Genomic DNA, 23195 nt, shown 5'->3' with positions numbered 1-23195 from the left:
GTGAATTGCTATTTATATATGGCAATTTTAATAGGATTTATGATTACTGACTTAGCTTTGCAGCTTTGTGTTAAAAGAAGTTTAAACAGAAGCAAGAACACTGAAGAGAGCTAATCTGTACTTACTAAGCCTTCTGGATATTACTTCTAGTAGAAGTGCATAAGTAATCCTAAAGCACATACCTAAAACACATAAGGCTCTTACAGAAAAATAAGAATTACATAAATGAATAGCACAGTTTATGTTCACATTTTCACTGAGAGCACAAATTGAAATCATATCAACATGAAATATATTCAGATGAGCTAATAGAATTCATGTTTTTAAAAAGAAGACTTTATTTTTGCTAGTGTTAAACCCAGACTGCTGCACTGAGGGGAGATCCCAGGCAATATACGGAACCAGTTTGTTACAGTTCTAAAACCCCTTTTGACAGGAGCAATTTCTCTGTTGGTTCAGAGAGAATGTTTACTTCAGTATGTTTATTCAACTGATTAAAATTAAAACTGAAATCAAGTGGAAACTTAAATAAGAACACTTCTTTTCTTAAAAAAAAAAAAATAGGTTGGAAAGGTTAAGAGCTGTAGTTCCAAAGCCTGAGGAATTATAATTAACTTGTTCACTTCTATTTTCAGGTTCCTGCTGTTCATATTTCAATTTCTAAATACATTTGCAAGTCTGTGCCACAGAAGTCAACTTAAACTTATATTTTCAGTGATTATGAGGCTACAGATTTTGCCTCTGGGTAATGTTATTTTTGATTTCCTGGTGTATTTGATAATCATATTCATAACAAACTTTAGAGCTGATTTAGGAGCTTGGATCCATAAGAAAGTACTTTTAACATCAGTCATCTTTGCAGCCTTTTCCATGTGCATAACTAAGTTTTATACTCTGTCTGGATGTAGCCATTTAGCACTTTTCTTCCTAAAGCTCTTTTTTTCTCAAGGAAGGTGTGATTTTATTCTTCTACTGCTAAAAAGATCATCAAATGCTGTACCCACAGGCTGAAATTATTCCAAAAATAAGATGTATTCTGTTCTATGTGAAGGTCACAAGTAATAAAGCCTCCAAGTCACTATCTTCTGGTGGATCTTTGCTGCTAAGAAGGCAACATACATTATCTTTTACATGTCTCCCTTGGAAGCAATTGATGCTCATTCCTTCTGAGCTGTTACAATCTTAGGCAGAGACAAATAGGCTGTCAGGAGCATTCTAGAGCTACAGCCCCTCTGTTCTCCCTGTCACACACTGGGAAGTGGGTTATGGCCTTTGGGCCAGTAAGAAATTTTCTAATGTTCCATCCTGTGCACTGCACCACTGACCAGTCACCCTATTGCTTTCCCAAAATGTACTGGGTGCTGCTGTGATGCTCTTCAGGGTGAAGTGGTTTCCTTTCAGCTTGGTGATGCTCATGCACTGCTGTATTTCTCAAATAAATAGTGTGCTTGCTACTGTCATTTTCCACAAGCTGAGAGAAGTCCTTACAAGTCACACATGGTTATTGCCTTACAAACTTATGCCACCTGCCAGTGCTGGTCAGATGAACAGCATCTCTGCAGTGCTCTGTGACTGACACTGGGATGAGATGTGCATACACACCCACAGCTAAAGGAAGCAGTCAGCTAAGGAAGGGTTGGCAAGATTACTGCTGTGCTAAACTGCTTTTCAGTCATAGTTTGGGGAGCTGCTTGTTGGAAATAATTGAGGGTTCTCTTGCAGTAGCTGTTTGAGCTGATCTGGAGGACACACCTGATGTTCACAGCTCAGCTGTTCCTGTTGGCTCTCTGTATCGAGATGCACTTCCATTTTCAAGCACTGATGACAGCATAGCAGCATTTTCAAACCCTATCTGAAATCAGGAAGGAGCATCCACTCCTTGCCCATTACCTGCATCAGCTCTTACTGATGCATTGAGAGCAAATTTCACCTTAGGATTCAGTTGGGAGTATCCATTCTGTTCTGGCATTCTGGCTTACACTAACAGTCTCCTTGAGCTGTTTTCAAGTAATCCTCTCTGAACAGCCTGTCCTGTGGGTCTCCTGTCTGACCTGATGCTCAGTCCTGTAGCTACTGGCCTCCAGCCAGCAGCTGGGAGGCTGCTGGGAAGCATAGAACTGCTTTTTTACACTGCTTTATTGCACAGCCTCCACCCATGCCCTTCTCTGCCTCCTTCTTTATGTAATCCCTGGCCTGTTCTTTCCCATCCATCCAAGAGCCATTTACAAGGAGAATGAAGACACTCAGGGGAAGCACTCCTTAGCTCCTGCCCGTTTCAGATCCCTGGAACAAGGTGCAAGCCCTTTAAGAGCACATGATCTGCCCTCTGGTGGCTAATTTTAGATGGAATAATTAATACAATACCTTGGCACCCCTGTGTATACTCAGTGACTTGAGAAGAGGACAAGAGGGTGTTGCCTCCTCCCCTTTACCCAAGACTGATTCTAATGAGCAATTTGTGCCAGCTCCACTAAACAGTCCAGTTTCTTCTTAACCTTTAAACCAAGCTGTCCTTTAATCTATTTAATTTCTATTTCTCAACATAGTTGTGTTAAATCTTTCAGCAGCAGGAACTTCACTAAGGTTAGACAGGTTCCCCAAAACTTTGTATCCTTTTGATTGGAATGACAGAGAAGAACATTAAATTTTCAGAACAGTGGCAACAATGGCCCCAGGAGATTGTTACTGAAGTTACTTAAGTTTTGGACCTGGATTTACCTCTGCCTATAGATACACCCCTTCCTACTCCTGCCATATTAATAATGCAAAAAGAATGGATAATATGAAAGGTATTTTTAAGGAGCTGACCAAAAGCAGCTGACCACAGTGTAACTGCTCCTTACATAATTTATAAAAGCATAATAATTTATAAAATTGTGGTAATCTGGTTTAGTCAGTGTAATGAAAGTGGTATTATTTTCTACATTGGTATCCCACACGTGTAGATGAAAATAAGCAAAAGCTGTGCAAGTGTAGAGGTCACTAATTGTGATTGCTTAATAGTTTTTTTCTATGTAATACTCTTAATTGAAGAAAATGTTTAATTGGGCAGAAATAAGCAGGTATAATTTAAAAGATGATTTGAAGAGGGCATTGCAGGATGATATTGCAGGATGTCTCTATCAAACATATAGCAGAAAATTAACACTTTTTTAAAAAGAAAATACCTTTCCAGAATTTAACTCCTCGTTTCCTCTTTCCAGTTTTCTTTCCTTTCTCATTTAGCCAGTGCAATTGTTTAAATTTTCCCTGTCATTTAGAATCCTTCATACAGAGGGATGATGACATTTGACCAGACCAGTATGGAATTAGCAGTATGTAACTTGATGCTGTTAAGAGTTCTTCACAATTTTCATCTTTGGGGTGTGTTTCAAAGATTTATTGATTAAAAAATTTAATTTTTTTTACCATCTTTTGAATAATGGTGATGCTCTTGAGGATATATTTCAGCTATCAAGTTTTTGCCTCTTAAAAGGCAATCCAAATACTTTCAGGTCTCAAATTTGAATGCATTGTGATACTGTCTAATATTACTGCAGTGTGGAGATTTCTGTGACCAACTACTGACATGAATGCCATTCTATACTCTGTCCTTTCTTTGGTGTCCCTGATTTATCTGTCAAAGCTTTTATGACTTTACATTTGGCTTTTATGTAGAAGCAGAACAGGCCATGTGGTTATCCAGAGGCATTAGTATGGTAATTTTCTTCAAGTCGAGTAGGTGGAAATAATTAATGGACTGCATTATTGATGTACACAGATAGCTGATTCTTTCTGTGGTTTCAATTCCCAGCTTCAATCAAGTAGCTTGAGATTTTATCTGAGGGACCAGTAATTACACAGGGCAAGAATAATCACTGCACAAATACAATTTGATTGTGTTTTATGCTATTGCCTCAGCTGATGTTAAAGCTCAAGCATATAAACAAGGATCTGATGCATGAATAAGATGACTCCTTTTAGGGACTCCTTTGCTACCAACAAGATGCTGAAACACAGCATGGGGTGGAATGCTGAGAAACTTCTCTATAAATAAGCCCTTTTTTTAAATAAGCCCCAGGCAAGAGATTAGGAGACACTGCTTAACTGACCATAACCCTTTCATGACCTAGACTTTTGAGTCCAGCAGCATTTTTTTCCTGAGATCAAGCAGTAATTTAAGAAACCATACACAGCCTATACTTCTGATCCCATACTGGGAAAACTACAGCCTCCTGTCACACCACAGGTGCAGACTGGTACATACCCATCAGCACACACTGCAGACAACACCATTACACTTATCAGCAAGTGTCCTGTACCCACAGAAGGGCATCCTTATCAGACACAGTTCACCCATTGCTTTTCTCTGTAGAGGGGAAGCTTTGTATTTATTTGGTCAAATCCTTGGTACTCATCACTAGGGGAACAGCATTCAATCCCTGCTTTATTGTTCTAGTGGCTATTATTTCACTGGTGTTATGCATAGCTTTGGTATAAGCCATCAGAATCCTTCATTCTGCTTTGTCATGTTGATACAAGAGCTTCTTCATATACCTCAATATAAATTGTTCCCAGTAAATTGAAAAATAAAAAAACAAAAATAAAATAAAAAAAAGGCAGCTATAATAAGATTCAGACTATGAATAAGGGTGTCAGAGATTTTTACATTTGCTTAAAATATAAGAAATCCCCTTCACCTTCTCCCCATGGAACACATACACAAAAAAGGTGTTGTCTATAGTGTGCCATCATACAGAGGAAATAAACTTTGAATTTAACCAATTTTATAATTTTATAATTTTTCTGTTATGAGAAATTTGAAGGCAAGATGTTGATCAGACAAAACCTTACCCCCTTATGTCTATGTAACATGTTCACAACAAGTCATCTGTCAAGTGGTATAAATGTAGGGAGATTTATAGCTGAAGGCAGAGATAAGATGATCAGTATACAGAAACTTCTGGCAGAGTGACCAGCAGCTAGACAACCTTGTTATATGAGAGTGTGACCCAGAATGTGGGCTGCATGCAAACCAGACTGTAAGAGTAGTTTCTGTGCAGGGCAGGAGCCAGACTGCTGTCTAAAATGGTGCAGAGATCCACACCCAAAGATGTGACACATTCCCACTCAGACATGACTAGGTTTGGATGGAAATACAAGAAGATACTAATTCATTGGTGACTTAACCCCTAGGAGAATCTTATCTGTTATCTAAGCTGGAATAATAAAATAATGAATATTTTGATATGTGTTCCTAGGTTCATGCACTAATTTCTTTAAACCACACAGTTAATTCAGTGCTCGGGTTCAATTTAATCCTTGGTTTCCTACATGAAGCCTCCTTGGATTTTTCCATTATGGTTCTGAATACATTTCTACTACTTTGAACATCTAAGCAGCAGCACTAATTACTTTAATTAAATATTACCAGACATTATATAGCATAATATCCTCATCCACTACTTAATGTAGGTGTGCAGTCTGAGGTCACTCACCCTTACTGAATGGTCACTCAGGTGAAGCACAAGCAAAATCCTTCTGCTCCTTCAGAAATCCTTCTGGGATAAGTTTATCATTGCTGCACTTTGGATTTGCCTGAACATCCATAGCTGAGCTAGCACCAGACACTTGCTGGAGGGATTATTCAGCATGAGCTTCCAAAGCACTGAGAAGGAAATCAAAGATTGAAATACAAACGTACACGACTGGGCTCCACCTTGCTGACTTCCCACAGCTGGTCTGGTGTGACAGGTATTGCACAGAACGAGAGGTTTCCCTGTCAAAAACAGAAATAACATCTTAAAACATCCCCTCATGGCAGGTATTTTCCAGTGTAGCTTTTCTGAGACAATCCCAGTTACATCATTAATTCTTTAAATAATATGAACATGTAAATAGTGAACTGCCCTGTTTGGCTTGCCATTTTATTACACATACTGCCTACTTCAGTTATTTACTTTTAAAAAGCTTACTCAGGAGTTTGTTTTTTTTTTTGCAATACCAAGGGTATTTCTGCCTGCAAGATTATTTTTTAGCAATACTTGAAACCATCCAAGCAACAGCTCTACAGTTCATCATTAATATTTTTATTTTTAAAATAGCAGCACAGGGGAATTTGTCAAGGGAAACCGGGCTATCCCAATTAACTTAATTTTTTTTTATTTTAGACCTCTGCATAAGGAGGGGTTTTCTCTTGAAGTAAGATCCTATGGTGTTTCTCTTAAGAAAAAGCACAAATAATTAAGTGTGCTCTCTTTTAATTGCACTACATGTATTTTATTCCATTTCAAAGCATTAGCACTATGATTTAGCATATGCTGGGGATTTCTGTGGTCTTGTAAGTTCCCAGTGGAAGCAGGAATTGATGAGTAGAGTAGTAAACAAAGAAGCCACATAAAATTTTAAGAACATATCACATGCTCATTTTTCTGATTACAAAAAGCTTTGTTTATTTTAAAGGCCTTCCATCTAACCTTATAGAAGGCTGGTGTACACAGAGTTTATTATGAGCTAAAAGATTTCTGACATAAGTAATGTGAGTATCTGCAATTTCAGTCATTAAATACAGACACTTGTTAAAAGTTGAGTTTCAGTCCAGGTACACAATGCAAACTTAGCATAAGAACTAATGGCTCACATCCTTATTGCACAGTAAATATCCTGTAATACAGCAATGGAGCTATTTTTAATTGAACCTGGCATTATATGTATCTACCTTAAAAAGAGAAAAAAAACCACAGAACACTTTCTTTCTTGATAGAAAAAATATATGAATAAACAATATATTTTTTCTATGTATATGAAGTTTTAAATTTCAAATGTTAGATTAATTTGCCTGTTTCAGTGTCCGTGTGTGAACAGGGTGACAAGTTCAATTATCTGGCTGTCTGCCCTGCATGTATCTCTCCCATCTTTCCAGACTTTTCTTAAACTTGTACTTTTTTATATTTTGCAGTGCCCTCCTTTTGGGGTTTGGTTAACTCAGCTTGGAATCTTTGCTCTGTTGGGAAAAGACAATCACCTGTCAATATTGAAACCAGCCATATGATTTTTGATCCCTTCTTAACTCCACTTCGGATAAACACAGGGGGAAGAAAGGTATGTGTTTCTATATGTGTACTGTCATATCCTTGTATAAAAAAATACAAGTTAGTAGATTTACAAACATTTGCTGTCTAAAGCATTTACACTTTTATCTCATAAAAACCCCACTATAAATAGTGCATTGCAAATCAGACAATTTCATCACTGCTGGAGAGAGAGCACCCATATGTCTTCAGGTGTCTTCTAGCAAGTATTTATATTTTCATATTAAGTGTCACTTGAAACTCTGCTGTCTAGAAGAATATCATGTAACTTAGAAACTCCACGTTTATAATGAAATTTTATGTTCATCCTAAGTGGCATTTTAAAGGTTCTATTCCATAACTGTTGTTTAAGATAGCCAGGACCTTCTTTTATTGACCTAAATGGGGATTCCATTGCAGTGCCATCACATTAAGGGGCAGAAAGGGGTGAATGAGCTTCTTTATGTTATGAAATAAAAACAACTATAACATACACAATTCAGGAGGGGACAGGCAGAAAATGTGTTCAAAAAGCAATCATGTTCCTGTGTTATCTCCAGCACATTGGCACTAGTAAGGTTTATTTTATAGGACATCTCCTTAAATTAATTAGAAAACAAAATGGTAACATTTCTTTTAATAGATCAAAAGTAAATCTCAAAGGATGTTGGATCAAGTGGAAACGATAGGTTAGCAAAGACTCTCCTACTCATATAAGATCAGCAAGATGATTTCTTATTGAAAAGCAACAGCTGACTAGTTGATTAACCTCTGCTTCTGACCAAACGTTCTCTTGTCTACCCAGACTTGGAAAGTATATTTTATCATACTGTTGTACAAATCCAGCATAATTCTGCTTTTTTTTAATGTGTATAACTGTGCCTCATGCACTCAGACATCTGGGCTATTCTATATACATTAAAGATGGAGGAAGAAAAAAATCTTGACAAAAAAATGATGCTCTGAAAATGGTTGATTATTCTTATTGATTTTCCTTTCACTACAGAATTTATTCACAGTATGAAAGTAAGAGGACAATCTTCAAATAACTAAGTTATCAATGCTGCTTATTGAACTGGAGGGTTGAAATTTTTCAATACTAAAATTATTTATAAATACAGTATCTTGAACTTGTTAGCACTCTTGGAAATAGTCACTAGTTCATAATGGTTTTGTGTTGCTGTCCTTATGTGGGGATGGGCATTGTGAAGATTCTGTTGTTTATTCTATGCTGGCAAATGTCTTTTATTCAATCTGAAATCCAGAGCAATGCAGATGAAAGGCACTGTGACTTACAATAAGAAAAATCGGAGAATCTAACAAAATGTTATTCCAAAATTACTTGTTTTCTGTTATTTTGACAAATGGGATTTCTCCTGGAAGTAGCATGAGATGTTAGAAATTTGCTTTGTACTTCTAATTAAGATTCTGGGGGTACATGTGCATGCTTTTTCATGCTTTAGAGAGGTTTCTGAGAACAGTTGCATGAAAAGTTCCCTTTGAGGAAAAGACTGGGATTTTAATGCCTTCAAATAAATTCTTTGCTCATAGCTAAAGCTTCATTGAGGACTTGATTTGGCAGATGATATATTTGTGTTCATTTTTTTTGGTGATGTTTTTTTATATGTTAAAAACGGAGGTGTGTTCATATGGGCTGAAGCACTTCAGCTTTCAGGGCAATGAACCAACAGATATAGCAGCCAAGGAATTTCTTAGACAAGACTTTATATGTGATTATGCTATACACAAGAGGACTTTATGGAACTGATCCTAAAAAAAGAATGAATAAATAAAAAAGGATTTTATGTGGTTTCAAACCAAAGTCATAATAAACCAGCTTACATGCAAAGTGAAGGTGGGAGAAAGCTATTTGGCCACAACATCAAATTTAAACATCTCCTTTGAAAGGGAGCTGGGAGGAGAGTAAAACCTTTACAGAGAGCTAGATGGAAGGATACATTCAGCACAGTTAGTCTTAGAACACTTCAAGTTTTTAACAAAACTCTTCTCTATTAAAGTAGAAATCAGTATTATTTGAGTTCTGATTTTGAAAACATTTCTGCTTTGTATGTGTCACTTTTGAAATAAACTTTAAAAGGAACAGAAGATGGTCACCCACAGGAACAGGATCCAAAAGCAGACTAGAGAAATGCAAATAACACACCTGGGTGATAAAATCTCTGACTTAATACCTCCTCTTAACTCTCATTCCTGACCACTCTTTTCTCTTGGGCCTTTATTCTGGGTGCTGGGGAGCATTGCTTAATTTCCATAAACCAGTTACCTGGTTAGTTTTCAGTTTCCACAGAGACAGCCCAAAGCTTTTCTGAACCACTTCATTACAGAATTTATGACCAAAGATGCTACCTCAAGTGCATGCCATTCTAGTTGATTCCATTAGAGAGTTTATTTCACTGTTTGTCATGGAAAGCACTTTATTATATTGACTTGAGATTTCCCTGCATTTATTTAGACCACTTTAGAACAATTTGCTTGTTCTTAAAGAAGTGAAATGGTTTGAAAGGAGAGTTTGAAGGACAGCATCACTGTGTTGCTACTCTGTAGCCTAACAGTGTAGAAGAGCACAGTCTGGGGACTGTTCCACAGCAGGTGAATTAACAGTGAGTTCTGACCCAAGGCTGAGAAGAAACTTCTTGATGATGGCAGTTCAATTAGCCAAATATTTATACCACTTTTATCCAATTTTTCACAACCAAGTTCCAGTGAGCAGTGAGTGATACATTGCTTTATATGCTGTCTGTGGCATTGGTCCATGTGATTTAAAATTCAAATGTAATTCTGAATACTCCTGTGTTATTTTGTATATTTGTACTTCTCTGTTTCCTGAGAATGTGGCTTTTCAGGTCCTGAAGGCTGAGTGTCATTGATACAGATAATTTGATTTAAGATCCAGAATCTCAGCACAAGACACTTAATGAGTTTACATGCAGATAATTCTCCAGAAGAAATGCTGCTTTTGAGGAAACTCCCTATTTTTCAGTCCTCTCTCAGGCCCAGCTTTGTCTCTTGATTACCCATTTCAGTGAATTTAACATGCAGGCTATTCCAGATAAACAGCCCTTTATAATAAACAATACAAACTCTTATTAAAATGCAAATCACACTTCTCCACTTTGTCACAAAGAGAAACATCATTTTACTTTCTCTGCTTTTCTTTTTTTTTTTTTTTTTTTTTTTTAATTTGGATTCACATAAGCACCAAGGCAACAGAACAATGGAAAATCTTCACTGAGGAGACACTGCAGTCAAGTGACATTTGGGTAGCAAGCACAATGGGTTTCAGCTTCCAAGGCAGGGATTTCCAGGCTGTCATGGATGGTACAAATGGATGAACAAACCTCCTCACTTCCCACTGAGCTATTCCTCCTCTGGGATTACTTCCTCCCTTCTCTACTGCTCACAGTCTCTCTTCTCTACCTTGGTTCCCCCAAACTTTACTTCCTAACAAATCCCTCTTTGATCCCCTCATTCTCTGATTCTCAATATCAAGAGCCCTGGTTCCAAAATTTTTCAAGACTGAAGTGCAGTTCTTGACCACACATTTTTTTCTTCTAAGGATGTGTTAAGCATCTGCTTTAGACACCAAGTGCATCCCTGCCATTTAATTAAACCTTGTCATGTAATGTAATGTGTTTCCATTTTAGGTCATGATGAAGGAGTTAAATTGTAGTTTAAAGCTGGTAAAATTCTGTTTACAATCACTTACTTTTAAGACAAGGAAGGCCATTGGACCTGATGTTGATCTCAGGGGAAATAAACAAATGGATTTCTGCTGGCCAAGGGCCATTCTCTACATTCTACATCTCTGTACACTCTCCAGCTCAGTGTGCAAAACCAAAAGTTAGTCAGCAAGGTCCATTAGTCTGCCTCCTCCTATGGGACATTAATGAATGCAATCACATATTATTTAAATTAATATCTTTATAAAAATGGGTTCATTCTCTGCATCACAAGATAATGGTGATATTTAGAAGTTTTTTAACTAAAATAGGAGAGGAGAAAGGAGATTTATGAATTGAAATCAGTTAAATGGTTTCTCTGCCAGCTAGTTCTGATCCCATGCTGTTCAATCAATTCAGAGTATTACTAGCATTTTTCTCAAGAGTGCAATATATGACAACTGCCAAGCTTTGCTTTGGTGATTAATAAAAGGACAGATACTGGTGAGAACCATATTTCAGCTCTGCAGGAATATAAAAAATGAATTGTTAGAAATGGCCCAGGAGGAATGGATAGCAATAAGACATCAATGTCATCTGTAAACTCATCTGTGATTAATTTTTAGAGGGCTTAACAATACAATGTTTTGATTTAGAATCACTTTAGAAAGTCAAAAGTCTGATGCAAACATCAAAAACCTTAATGAATAAAAAAAATGAAACATAGTACTGCTGCTTAAATGTTTAACATTTCCAATCCTGCTACAGTTTTGCATATTGTCAGTTGTGTCAGTACATGACACAAAATGAAACAGCAGGTTAAAGTAACTTAATTGTCCTTGGCATTGGCTTTAGAACAGAAAACAATGCTAAGCATTTTTTCAGAGGTACTTGCAAACTTTGCTCTTAGAAGACCATAGATGAGGGAAACATATTCAGAGTCTAGATCTGCCTCCACACTGGGACTTCTGTTTCCTTATCATTTCAGTTAGCCCTTCTTAAGACTGAATCAGTTTGGAATATCTGGGGACCCAGATGTGCATCTTGGTGTGTTCTACACTTCTGGTTGTGTGTGATAATGAAGTACCATTGAAATCATAAAGAAGCCCCAAATGGGCTCAAGATGCCTTCCAACAGCTTCCTCATAGTATCAGGGTCTTGTTGCTCAGTATAAATACTCTGCTTGACACTTCATTTTGTCTGATGTCATAAAACAAGCTCCCTGGTCTGCCATGGGAAACTTCTGAGGATGCTCTAGATTTGGGAAAATAATATTCAGCACCTTACACCAGAGCTCAGAATCTGCTCTCAGTTTGGCAGCAGTTCCTTTCAGTTTACCCTGTAACATGTTTACCTTTTACATTCAGGTAAAAGTTAAGAATGTCAAGGTTAAGTAAAACTGGTTTGTGGCTGGGGCATTAAGCAAAAATACTTGCCCCTAAAAATTTTTGTTGTTGTGTCTCCAGCATGACAGAGAACAGTCCTATTAGTCCCATCTCACACTGTTTTACTCTGACTGTAACCAAGAAATCACCATCTATTTTGCAGGGATTTCTACTTGTCTTGCAGCTGGAGCAGGTACTTTCTAACAGATACATGTCAATGCAGGGGCAAGCTAGAAAAGAGAGGGATAAACAGCAGTGCTGCCAGGGTGGCAGTGAAATAAACCATCCAGAATCCTGAGTAGCAGTTTGGTGTTCAAAAGAAGTCCAAGTCCATTGGTTTTCATCCTGGTGCTGTTCATCACTGATTGTTGAAAACTGAAGCAGGCACAGTTTGCTTACAGATAGGGGAATTAAACTATGTGTTTTAGGATTAGATGTTAGAAAGAAGCTTAAAGAAAAAAAAGGGAAGCAGTGGTCAATGAACTGTATCTAATAATCAAAACCAAATCTGTGGATCAGCAGCTCCTCACCAAAGTAGGAGCTGGATGGTTAAGCATTGGGGGTATTTAAGGTGTGTCACTCTATGGGCTGAGGAAAACCATCAGTGGATGATTCAGGAGCAGAGGAGGAAAATGTACATAAGTCGGGGTTAAGAAACTGTTCTTAATGTAAGGGACAGTTACAATGAACTGCAGGCCTTTCATGTAATCTTTTTTTATTCAGTTCCTGTATAGAAAGTGACAGGAAATCATGTTAGTAGTAGTATTGCTTAGATGTGTGGGAGCCCTCTGTGTCACTTTGTAAGCGTTTGAATCTCCAACTGTTGCTTTCTATAATGTAACTTTCAGTTGAAAGAAATTATAACTGAACAGTTTTACCTCCAGCTTCTTTATCAAGCTACTGCTTGTGTCCTTGAATGAGAAACAGACCCAAACTATCAGTATATGTCTGGCAATGGAAATTTTTGTTTTTAATCAAACAAGGAAAGGAAGTTGAACTTCGCTACTAAAACTCATTGCAGTTCTCTCTTCGCTAACAAATATGAAGATGATTAAAACAAAGAAACATTTCTAGAATTTTTTAGAATCTGAAAACTCACTGTAAGACATTTGATTAAAGCAACAGTTTGAAGAAACACCAGAATTTGTAAAGAAAGTCAATAAACTGTTGATTTTTGAATTTATAGTTCATCCCCATTGCCCCTGCTCCAGCTCTCAGTAATGCTGTCACTAGGTAAAGGGACTGGTTCTGGAAAGTTATCTGGAACTTAACCCTGTACAGCTTGCACCATTGTTTCAAACCATCTGAAAGAAATTCATGCTGGTGCTTATATAACCCAAGGGGATTGCTTCACAAGGCAGCTGGAACATTTGCAGTGGCTATTAAAAGGTAATTCTGCTTTTTTTAAGAACGATTACTCTTTGTTTGTGTATCCAGGTTATGAATACACAAGGTCTGACTATCTCCAAGCCACTTTGGGGATCAAGGTGAAAACATACATCAGAAAAACATAAACAGTGCTAATCTCTAACCTGTGACACACTGCACTCATTTATGTTAACAGCTCAGTGCCACCTGTCTCAGGGAAGCTATTCAGCTACAGAAGATGTTGCACAGAACACACCAACTTCTATGGCAGGTTGAAACACAAATACATTGGAGGTTTATACTGAGGGTGAGGAGGAAGGTGAAACAGAAGAGCAGGGAAGGGTTACTAATGACACCTTGTGTCTATCTGAAATCTTCTCACTGCAAGTAAGACACTGTCTGACCATAGCTGGATGGATGTTGCATCCAGACTTTTTATATATGTATATATTTACAGCAGGATAATATTTGGATGTTTGCAACTGGGATCAAGTTTCAGATGGAAAGATCCTCTATTAACAGGCAAAGTCCTGTGCCATCTAGTTACCCATCTGTAACCACCCAAATGTCCTCAGTCCTTGGGGTAGCTACATAGTTGTCCATAAATGATTTTTGTATCTCGTTTGACCTTTGGGGGGGCCTCTATGTAGCAAGGGTTCTGTTAGCAGAAAGTGCTCCATAAACAGAAGAAATACTGCAGCCTGATTTCCTACCATTCCTCATTTTAGTGTCTTCGCATCCTCTGTTCCCTATTATCTCTTCTCCAGTACTCCACATGTCCCCTCCATTAGAAGGCAATGCCAGAAAATGCTGTTGCTATTTCCAAGTTCCTTCGTGCCAACTTGCTTGCAAATGCACCTGCTGATAGCCCAGTTGAATGCTGCAGTCTCCTAAAAATACCTGAGTTTTACCTGCCTGTATGAAATTGGTTTGGTCCTTTCTTCTACCCACTTTTTACAAAACAATGAGGTAGCAACAGGGAATGTCACAGATAGACATATATTTAAAAAAGAAATTGCATATTCAGTAAATTGCTGCAGTTAACACCCCTGTTCTGCACATCACTGTTTGGCTGAAATGCAGCATTTTCAGTACCTTTCGGGGAGTGCAGCACTGAGAACTCAACATCATAAGCAAAATAAAATTAAGATACTAATAAGAACTACTATTGCTTGGATAAAAATCTTAAGAATGTAACCAAGGAGTATCTCAAGGATTTTTCATTCTTTTAGAACAAATTTGTTTAGAAGATATAGCAGCATTTGAACATTAATGATATGCTAATTTCTTACCATTGTGATGAGTTCAAGTCAGGGAGCTAAGCATCACAAAGTCTTCTGACTGTAGAAAACTGTACTGCAAGGACACATGTAAGGACTGATACATGAGCCAAGCAAGGTGACAGCCAAAATCCTCTTACAGGTATGTGTTAAATCTCCCTGGCCAAAGGTGCACTACAAGAGAACCTGCTCAAAAGTAGCAAAGCTAGCTTAGGGAAGAACAAGCAGAGATTTCAGCTTAAATTATGAGAGCAGGGTACATGAGCTGGCACTGCACAGCTGGTCTGGAGCTCAAACAGCCATGGTGAGCATCTCCAGATTCATCTCCATGGTTTGGGGGAAACTTCTGCCTAGACAGCTCAGGATATTTCAATGGACTGATATTTTTCCAAACGCCATGTTCTTTAAATGCTGTTTGAAGTTGAAGGTTTACTCAGTTCCCCTTGGAATATCACTGCAAATATCACCAAGATGTTTATATGTGTCCAGCTGCTTTATCACCTCCCGTTCCTGCTCTACCAAAACAGTGCAAGGGAAAAGGAGAAATTATTTATTAGGAAGAAGTCTTAGACCAGTTCAATGAATGCTCATCTCTGCAAGTGAGGGCATAATGTCCTCATGAAAGCATCAGTCCTTCATTCTTGCTGACTGTCATGTTGGATTTATTGCTGCCTGGACTGTTAGCAATTACCCCACAAACTGAGCAAAAAGTATAAAATCAGAAACACAGCCGTGAATGTATTTACAGCTTTGCTACAAACTCCTAAATAGGTTTGTTCAATGAAGGTTGTGCTAATGAAAAGCTCTACAAGGCACAAGAACCTAGAAATCATTACAAGTCAGGCTGTATTTCACTCACATTGCCATCATTCTTTGGGTCAAAAACCTGTTTTGCTTCTAGATGTGTAATAATGTTGTCAACAAAGAGATGCTCCAGTTCAGTGTCTTTCTGCAGCTACTTCTGGGCTCTCTGTCTCATTAAAGGGATTAAGTAGTATTTTGACCAATGGATTTTGCTCCTGTCATGTCTCCCACTTAGACTTGTCTTTTTCTGAAAGCTCTTTAGCTGTAAAACCACATATCTATTTCAACATCTAAAATCCTTTGCTTAGCAATGTTTGTTCTTTTTGAGTGCACCATTATTCCCTGCATAACTCATCACAGGAGCAAAGGGATGGGCAGTGATATACTAAAGAGATTCCAAAGAAGAGGAAGGATTGGCAGGAGTGAAATGCATGCCAGCATTTCAGCTTTTCTTCCTGCCTCTGCCAGATACCATTTATTATCTGGAGAAGGTTTGGAATCACCATTTTCCTGTGAGCAGCACAGAGGTGATTACTGGATGTGCTGTTGAGCTGTAAGCCAGTGCTGCATGGGGTGAAAGGATGCAGCAGCCTTTAAGTGAACACTCCATGCATAAATTAGGAACAATATTACAGCATCTGGTGCATGTAATGGGAGAATAAAACAGCTGTGCTGGATGAAATATTGAGTATGTCAAATTATTACAACAAACTTGATAAATATTACTGTTAGTTTGACTGCAATCATTTTTTATTAGCATGAGAAATAGGAAAGAGAAAGCAGTTCTGCACATCAAAATTTATGAAAAAGAATAATACTGCTGTAGGAAGCACGAGGAGCAGAACCCAATTAGAGCAGACAGAAACTGCAACCAAGAAGGAAACTGGAATGACAATTCTAAAATGAGGATAGTTCTCATTTCAAGATCTGCCATGGTAGCAAGAGTCCACAAAGCATTAAAGAGATATATTTTCCAAAAGTTACATTTCATTAGCTTTTGATGGTATTTTGAGCCTAATCAATAAGCTTTACTACCTGGATCCTCTGCTGGCTCATTGAAGCTAACTGTCCTGATGCACTATAGATGGGCAATCACACTTTATTTAATGACTGAAATGGACACCTTTGGTGATACCAAATTCTTCAGTGAGATATGTAATTATTCCCAGCATATACAACTTTTACTGAATTATTATTGAAAACACAATTTCATGCTTGGCTAAGTGGTAAATTTAATTCGTTCACTTGCAAGATACAGTAACAAATATCACATTACTAGTATTACCTCTGAGGGACTAGAGGAAGTTCTGTACATCTAGCTGACAAGTACACATTAGCTAAGCACTAGGTTAGCTTTTCAGCACTTACTGCTGATGGGTTTAAAAGTGCAGGAAAAAAAATATTTCCATCTAAACTACATAGGTTGGGACCAAAATTTGTCACTGAATTGTGATTTAGAAGTGAGTCAGGTGGGTGCATTATAGTCCAAGTTTTGGTAAAATAGCATTGCCATTGCTCCTGCTTTTTGCTGGCTTCAAGACAGAGTTGGATCACTGAGTGAGCAAAGGATTTGCAGCTGCTTATGGGATTTCATTTACCACAAATAAAAATTTAGCACCTTCCTTTATGTGGCTGTCTGTGTATCCATGCAATTCTTTCACAAATGCGTGCAAAAGGCACAGGAAAAAGGTAAAAACTATTCTTTGTTAAACTGAAGTCAGTGGGACATGTCTGGCCATAGACTATGTGCAAGGTACACCCTCTTTTTCCTTTTCAGCACAAAATCCATGGGAAGGACTTAGCTGGATGAAGCCTAGAATTGCTTTATGCAGGAGTGACAGGAGTGCCACTTGAACCAGGGGATTAGACAAGAAACCTTCAGAAATCACTGTCAGCTGACACTGTTTTGGGGCTTTAATCCTAACTTCTCTCTAAAAACATCAAGTACTATTCCCTTATTTCAACACAGACATTTCAGAATAGCTTGTGGAAACTCCCTCTTTCCTTGGTAGGGAAAATCAAGCTTTCAGATGCCTGCAATTTAATGAAATTAATTTCCTACCTTGTTTCCTGAATATAAAGTAGTTCAGACTGTCTTTGACACCTCAGAGTAAATACTTTGTAAATTAAAAATAGCTAGAAATATTTTCAGTGAATTTGATGAGATGAAAGGGTAAAGCATTCACTGGGAATTTGTTCTTTTCCTACTAGACTGTAATTTGTGGCAACCCTTACTGCCTTTGCCATCACACCAGTTATTTAGTATTTGCAATACTGCTTGCTGGAAATGTCACTGTTCTAAGCTTACTAATTCAGCTGATAAGGACAGAGAAATTGCTCTGAATATGCTCAGAACTCCTTGTTCTTAAGAAAACAAAGATTATTTCTGTAATGTTGCACAACATAATGATGTACTACAAGGTTATCACTTTTACCAGATGAGCTTACAGTATTTAATCTTAAAGCCCAAGTCACTTCATGTAGGTAAAGAACCAGAATTAGACACTGATACTTATGCTGCATTCCTAGAAGTCAAGAACATATAGAAATTATGAGGCCTTATTATTATGCCCCAATTCTCCAAATCACATTTTCTCAAGGAGCTCTGTCCACAAAATGTTTCATCATTTTTCTACAAAGATTCTAGGGTGATCTTTTGTTATAAAATAGAAAATAGGTTAACACATAACATAATGAAACTCCAGCTTTTAAACATCCTTGAATCTATGTTTCTACATTAGAACTCATTCAGTGGGGACCTGAGAAATCACTGGAAGTTAAAAATTCATTATTGAGTTGAATACAGTAATTTAATGAATGAGGACAAAAGAAGTATTTGAATTAGGGCATAAAAATACTGAGTAATGCACAAAATGTAACAAAAGCCTGGTTAAAAAAAAAAAGTAAAAGTTAGACTTTCTCTGGCACCTGAGAGTCAGTTAAAAGCCAAAGTTCTAAATAAAAGGAAAGTAAAATTTTTAAAAATCACACAAGGGAGTAGTAAACAGAATTTCTACTGAGTAAGAATTGGCAAACTTTGTCAATAGCTGTAAAATGCTTCCTGGGTGGAAATATTTCAGAACATTAAAGACAAAGAAATGTATTTGGCCCAATGCCTTAGCCTCCAATATGCAATTTATGTCAGCTTTATCTCTCAATTTTTTAATACAATGGGGTTTTTTTCCATTTTCCCTAAAAAATGAAAGTCAGGAGTTCTAGTGAGACTTGGCTTTTTTTGAAATAGAGAGCTATGTCACCATCTTTGCTTTGTTAAGCTGGCCACCATTTTATAACTTTGCTACCAAACTCAGCAGCAGCACAGTTGCTACAAGCTTTGATATAATTAGGATCTTAACCTAAGTGAAAATACCTGCAAAAAAACTTTAAAGAAACCTGAATTTAATTCAACCATCTTTCTATATCCACCTGTCACAGGAAGAAAAATTACTCTTTCATATTAAAAGCCTTTGATTAATTGTTCATGGTTTTGATACCCTTTTAGAAAAGGTTCTCTACAAGCGCATGTAGTCCTTCTCTATTAATAAAGGAAACACTCTATGCAATATCACATCTTCCCATTTAAATACTTTCTCAGTGTTCTGCTTTATTTATTGTATTTGCAGCTTTTTTAAAGCACCTTAGCTGAAGCTTTCAGAAATAAAGTACACCCAAATACCCATTATTAGCCTTTTTGACTCAGTGTATTCTGATCCTTCCTATTTTTCCTTCAATGCATACATCTTTCTGATGGTTGCATATGAGATTGCCAGAGTGGCTCTCACCAAACAAAGCTCCATTTTAAACAAGCAGAGTGCCTGTGAAATGATTGCACTGCTTTCCTATAGCTTATCTTTCTACTTCCATGGTCTGCAGTCCTCACATGGATTTATTTCATCTCTGCTTTCACATAGCTTTGACAGTGCCTTGTACCCTTGCATCATTTGTCCTGCACAGACTCACCATAAAGCTTTATACTTAAAGGATAATGTTCATGATGGGGAAGGTATACAAGGCAATAAACCAGCTTTTGCAGGTGATTAAACACACTGAAGCAAAGCTGAAAGCCCCCAAAAGCTGTTTATTGTAAGCAGGGCAACATGTCAGCAAGAGAAGCTGTGCTCAACAAGGCACGGCATCAAATAAAAGCCTTTCTTTGCCTTGTCTTGCAAGGATTGGGAAGATTTGTAGTGCTACCTTCATTTCACCCAAGAGATCTTTGCCTCTCATTTTTAATAGCCTGGGTGGCTTTTGATTGTGTCACATGCAGTACAACAGGAGATAGTTCTGCTGAAATTGCTTGGCATAAAAGCAGCAAAATGTTTTTCTTCAAATCGCTATGGAGGTTCTTGATGATAGGTTTTTCTTCCTCTCCCCACCCCAAAAGATGTCTCTTTTATGCCCAACTCCTTTTTTTTTTTGGCTTTTGCTACTATTCCTTTTCTCTATGCTTCATGAGTTGGTTTTTTGGTTGTTTTTTTGTTTGGTTTTCTTTTACTTTTTTCTTTTCAATGGTATTTTCACCTCTACTTTCCCCTTCAAAAGTTTTCCTAACAAAAATGCTTGAGGCTGAAACATTTGGCCACTGGAAGGAGGAGAACAAAAGCAAGAGTATTGTGAGTCACAGCATTTTAGTGCTAGGGAATCTGTTACATGAATAGTTCTGCTCTTGTAATGATGGGTTAACTATAACTGAACAGCCCTTTTTTTTTTTTTTTACATGTGATGAATCTCTTTTTTTCATTCCAACAACGGCCCATTTGATAAACTTGCAGATTTCTTCTATCAAATGCAGTGAATAAAATTGCACTTGCAGGTTTTCAGCCTCAACTTACTGGCACACATAATATTAGCTAGATATCAGCATGGTTCTTTGTGCAAGTTAGACACAGAAGTGAACTATAGTTAACTGCTGGAACAAACTGTATGGAAAAAAAAAAATCAGAGGTCATTAACCTTCACTTAAGACTGTAATTTGCTATGAATATGAGTGGAAGGAAGCTTGCAGCCTAAGGAAAGAATATTTAATATTTTGCAGTTGTTCACGAAGACAGTATTTTTGCTGTTTATTGCTGGGAATTACAGTATAGTGTTTGTCATTACACCTTGAAGCAGTATCTTCTATGAAAGGAAAATATGAAAAAAATAATAGAGGTTTGGTAAGTAGCTTAGATTGAAGCCATATGCTCTGAAACATAATTCATCAAATAAAGCGACAGGCAGGGAAAAAACCCATTTAACAATTCCCAGTTGTAGCTGACTGAGGGTTTTTTTTTTCTTTCAGCTTTTCCCTTAATCACTCCTACAAAAAGCAAGGTATTTGAAGGAAACTAATATTTACTCATTTATGCATACAAAACCACTCCAACAGTATTGTAAAAAAAACCACAACAACCCTGTGTACATTACGTTCTTGTCTCAGATAAATATAAATCCAGTATAATTCTGGATTTGCACCCGTATTACTGAAACACAAATCTACCCTTGGATATCTTTATCCGTTGTGTCCTGTTAAGTTTATCTAGGACAAATCCCAAATCACTACAATTGTAGCCAGACAGGGAGAGGTGGCATCCCTTAGCCTCACCAGGAAGGCTGGGGAGGGGTAGGAAGTGCCTGCAGACGAATCCCTGGCTTTGGGATGACTCCAGCAGGCACCCTCAGAGCTGTCACTGCCATCAGGCACACACAGGACAAATGTGGCTCATCTGCAGGCACTGGAATAGGTTCAGAGGTGACTGCTCATCCCCAGCTCCTGCTGTACCATTTTGGGAGAGCACCCCCATGTTGTGTCTGCACATGGCAGGAAAGGTGAAGAGCAGGAAGAGATGTCACCAACTGAACGTGAAAAAATGTAACTGACAGGACTCGTGTGGGTTTGCTGTGAACTCAGGTGTCACTTGGAGATGTGCTGAGGATTCCAAGCATCACATTTGGAACAGGAATTAAGGCATTAGCTAATTAAGGCATTAATATCATTAAATGGTAAATACATTGCCTGCCTTTTAGAAATCTGATTTCCCTCTAAAAGGAGCAGGAGTTGTTTGTTCCTATGTCAGGTTAGGAAAGAAGCTCTCACAGACCTATTTGGATGCTTTCTCACAGGGGTTAATCCTCAAACTATGCTCTCCATTGATTATTGTCTTATCAGTCTCAGTAATGAGTATAAGGTAAACAAACCCTGGCAATATTTTACATTTACTGAATACTTTCAAATACACTCAATAATATGGAGAACTGGTTTGAACAAAATAGAATAAAATGCTTATATTTTGTAATTTTAAAATAACTTGGAATTAGCAGAGTGGATTTGTAAATGGATTTTCTCTTTTTTGCCACAGATGTAACAGTTTTCATGCATGACCTTGACCAGTGGATTATATGTAACTAAAAGAATACTTTCCTGATGAGTAGTCAGAAAAGCCAGATGCTTTTAGTAGGAGTTTTTTTGTTGAAATAGATTTTGTAGGGTGTTTTTTCCCTACTGTACTTTCCATCAAAATGCCTGCTGTTCCTTTTAATTAAAAACATATATTCTATTATTTTTTTGCACCATGGGGATAAATAACACAGCAAAGAATGTTTCAAAAGAAACAAAGTTATTCCATTAAGCTTTTTTCATGAAACAAAATGCCATTTCCATTTCAGAATTTTCAATGTAAACTTTTATAAGAGCTCTGGGACTACTTTTTTAACATAGTTTCATACCTAATAGAGATTTACAAATGTTCTGAACCCCATTTTCATCAACAGAACTTAGTGCCAGAATGAGTTTGTCTTTCAAAATCATTTCAAGTGTCTATTTGCATCTTGAGAACTGAATTAGCTTTAAAACTCTGACCCCTGGACTTCTGTGAAGGAAACGATCACTTAAGAGAGTTTTGTCCTCACCTGGATTAAATAGCCTTCTAATTGTGTATCTGCATCTGAATATATTTTCACTTCAGCCACAGTTACTATGAAATAGACTGCATTTTATATTTGCTGCATCCAAGGAAGATTGATTTATTTCAGCTAGTTTATAGACTATTTTATTATTCACATGAAGATCTCATCTATCCCCCCTGCATTCATATTTTATAGCACTTTAACTGATTGATTTGATTTGACCCAAGACTTTAGTGGCACCTTTGCCATGGAGGCTTCGTATAACACAAATCAATTATTTGATTCATTTCAAAATTATTTACCTTACCCTTGAGTTATTTTGTGAACCTTGGCCTTTTGGTTCTGAGCAGGTAAACCAGGCAAATCCAAGTAAAAAACACAAGTTTCTAGTCCCCAGATAAAGGCTTATTCACTGATTTACATTCATACCAATGCAACAAAGACTTCAGAATTCAGGCCTGAATTCCAAACCCCCCCTTGCTGCTTCTTTTATAACCCTGAACACCTAGGAACAAATCAGGTCTGGCATGATTGGTTTCATCTCCACCATGGTCAGATGAGCAACATTGGCTCTAAACCATCTCTGAATGTGCCCATTTTGTGCCACAGAAAGGCAAGAGAAATTTTTATTCTCAAAAGCAAGAAGAATATTTCATTTCTGGTTCGTTTTATACATACATTTTGTGGCTGCTACATCCAATACAAATGCAAACCTCTTTTTAGCTCTGTTAAATATTACTGCAG

At 37.4% G+C, this 23195-nt stretch overlaps 1 protein-coding gene across 1 annotated transcript in view; it reads left to right on the top strand.

The window, feature by feature from the left end:
• CA10 (carbonic anhydrase 10) overlaps positions 1 to 23195 on the top strand; it is a 158608-nt gene that overhangs the window by 50317 nt on the left and 85096 nt on the right. The window contains exon 3 of the mRNA XM_030461832.1: positions 6938 to 7080. Coding sequence (XP_030317692.1) covers positions 6938 to 7080 — 143 coding nt within the window. The remainder of the gene's footprint in view (positions 1 to 6937; positions 7081 to 23195) is intronic.

This window comes from Calypte anna, chromosome 18 (genome assembly GCF_003957555.1).
Source record: "Calypte anna isolate BGI_N300 chromosome 18, bCalAnn1_v1.p, whole genome shotgun sequence".
Lineage (NCBI taxonomy): Eukaryota > Metazoa > Chordata > Aves > Apodiformes > Trochilidae > Calypte > Calypte anna.
The sequence above is the reverse complement of the archived record's forward strand: the minus strand, read 5'-3'. Positions and strand labels throughout refer to the sequence as shown.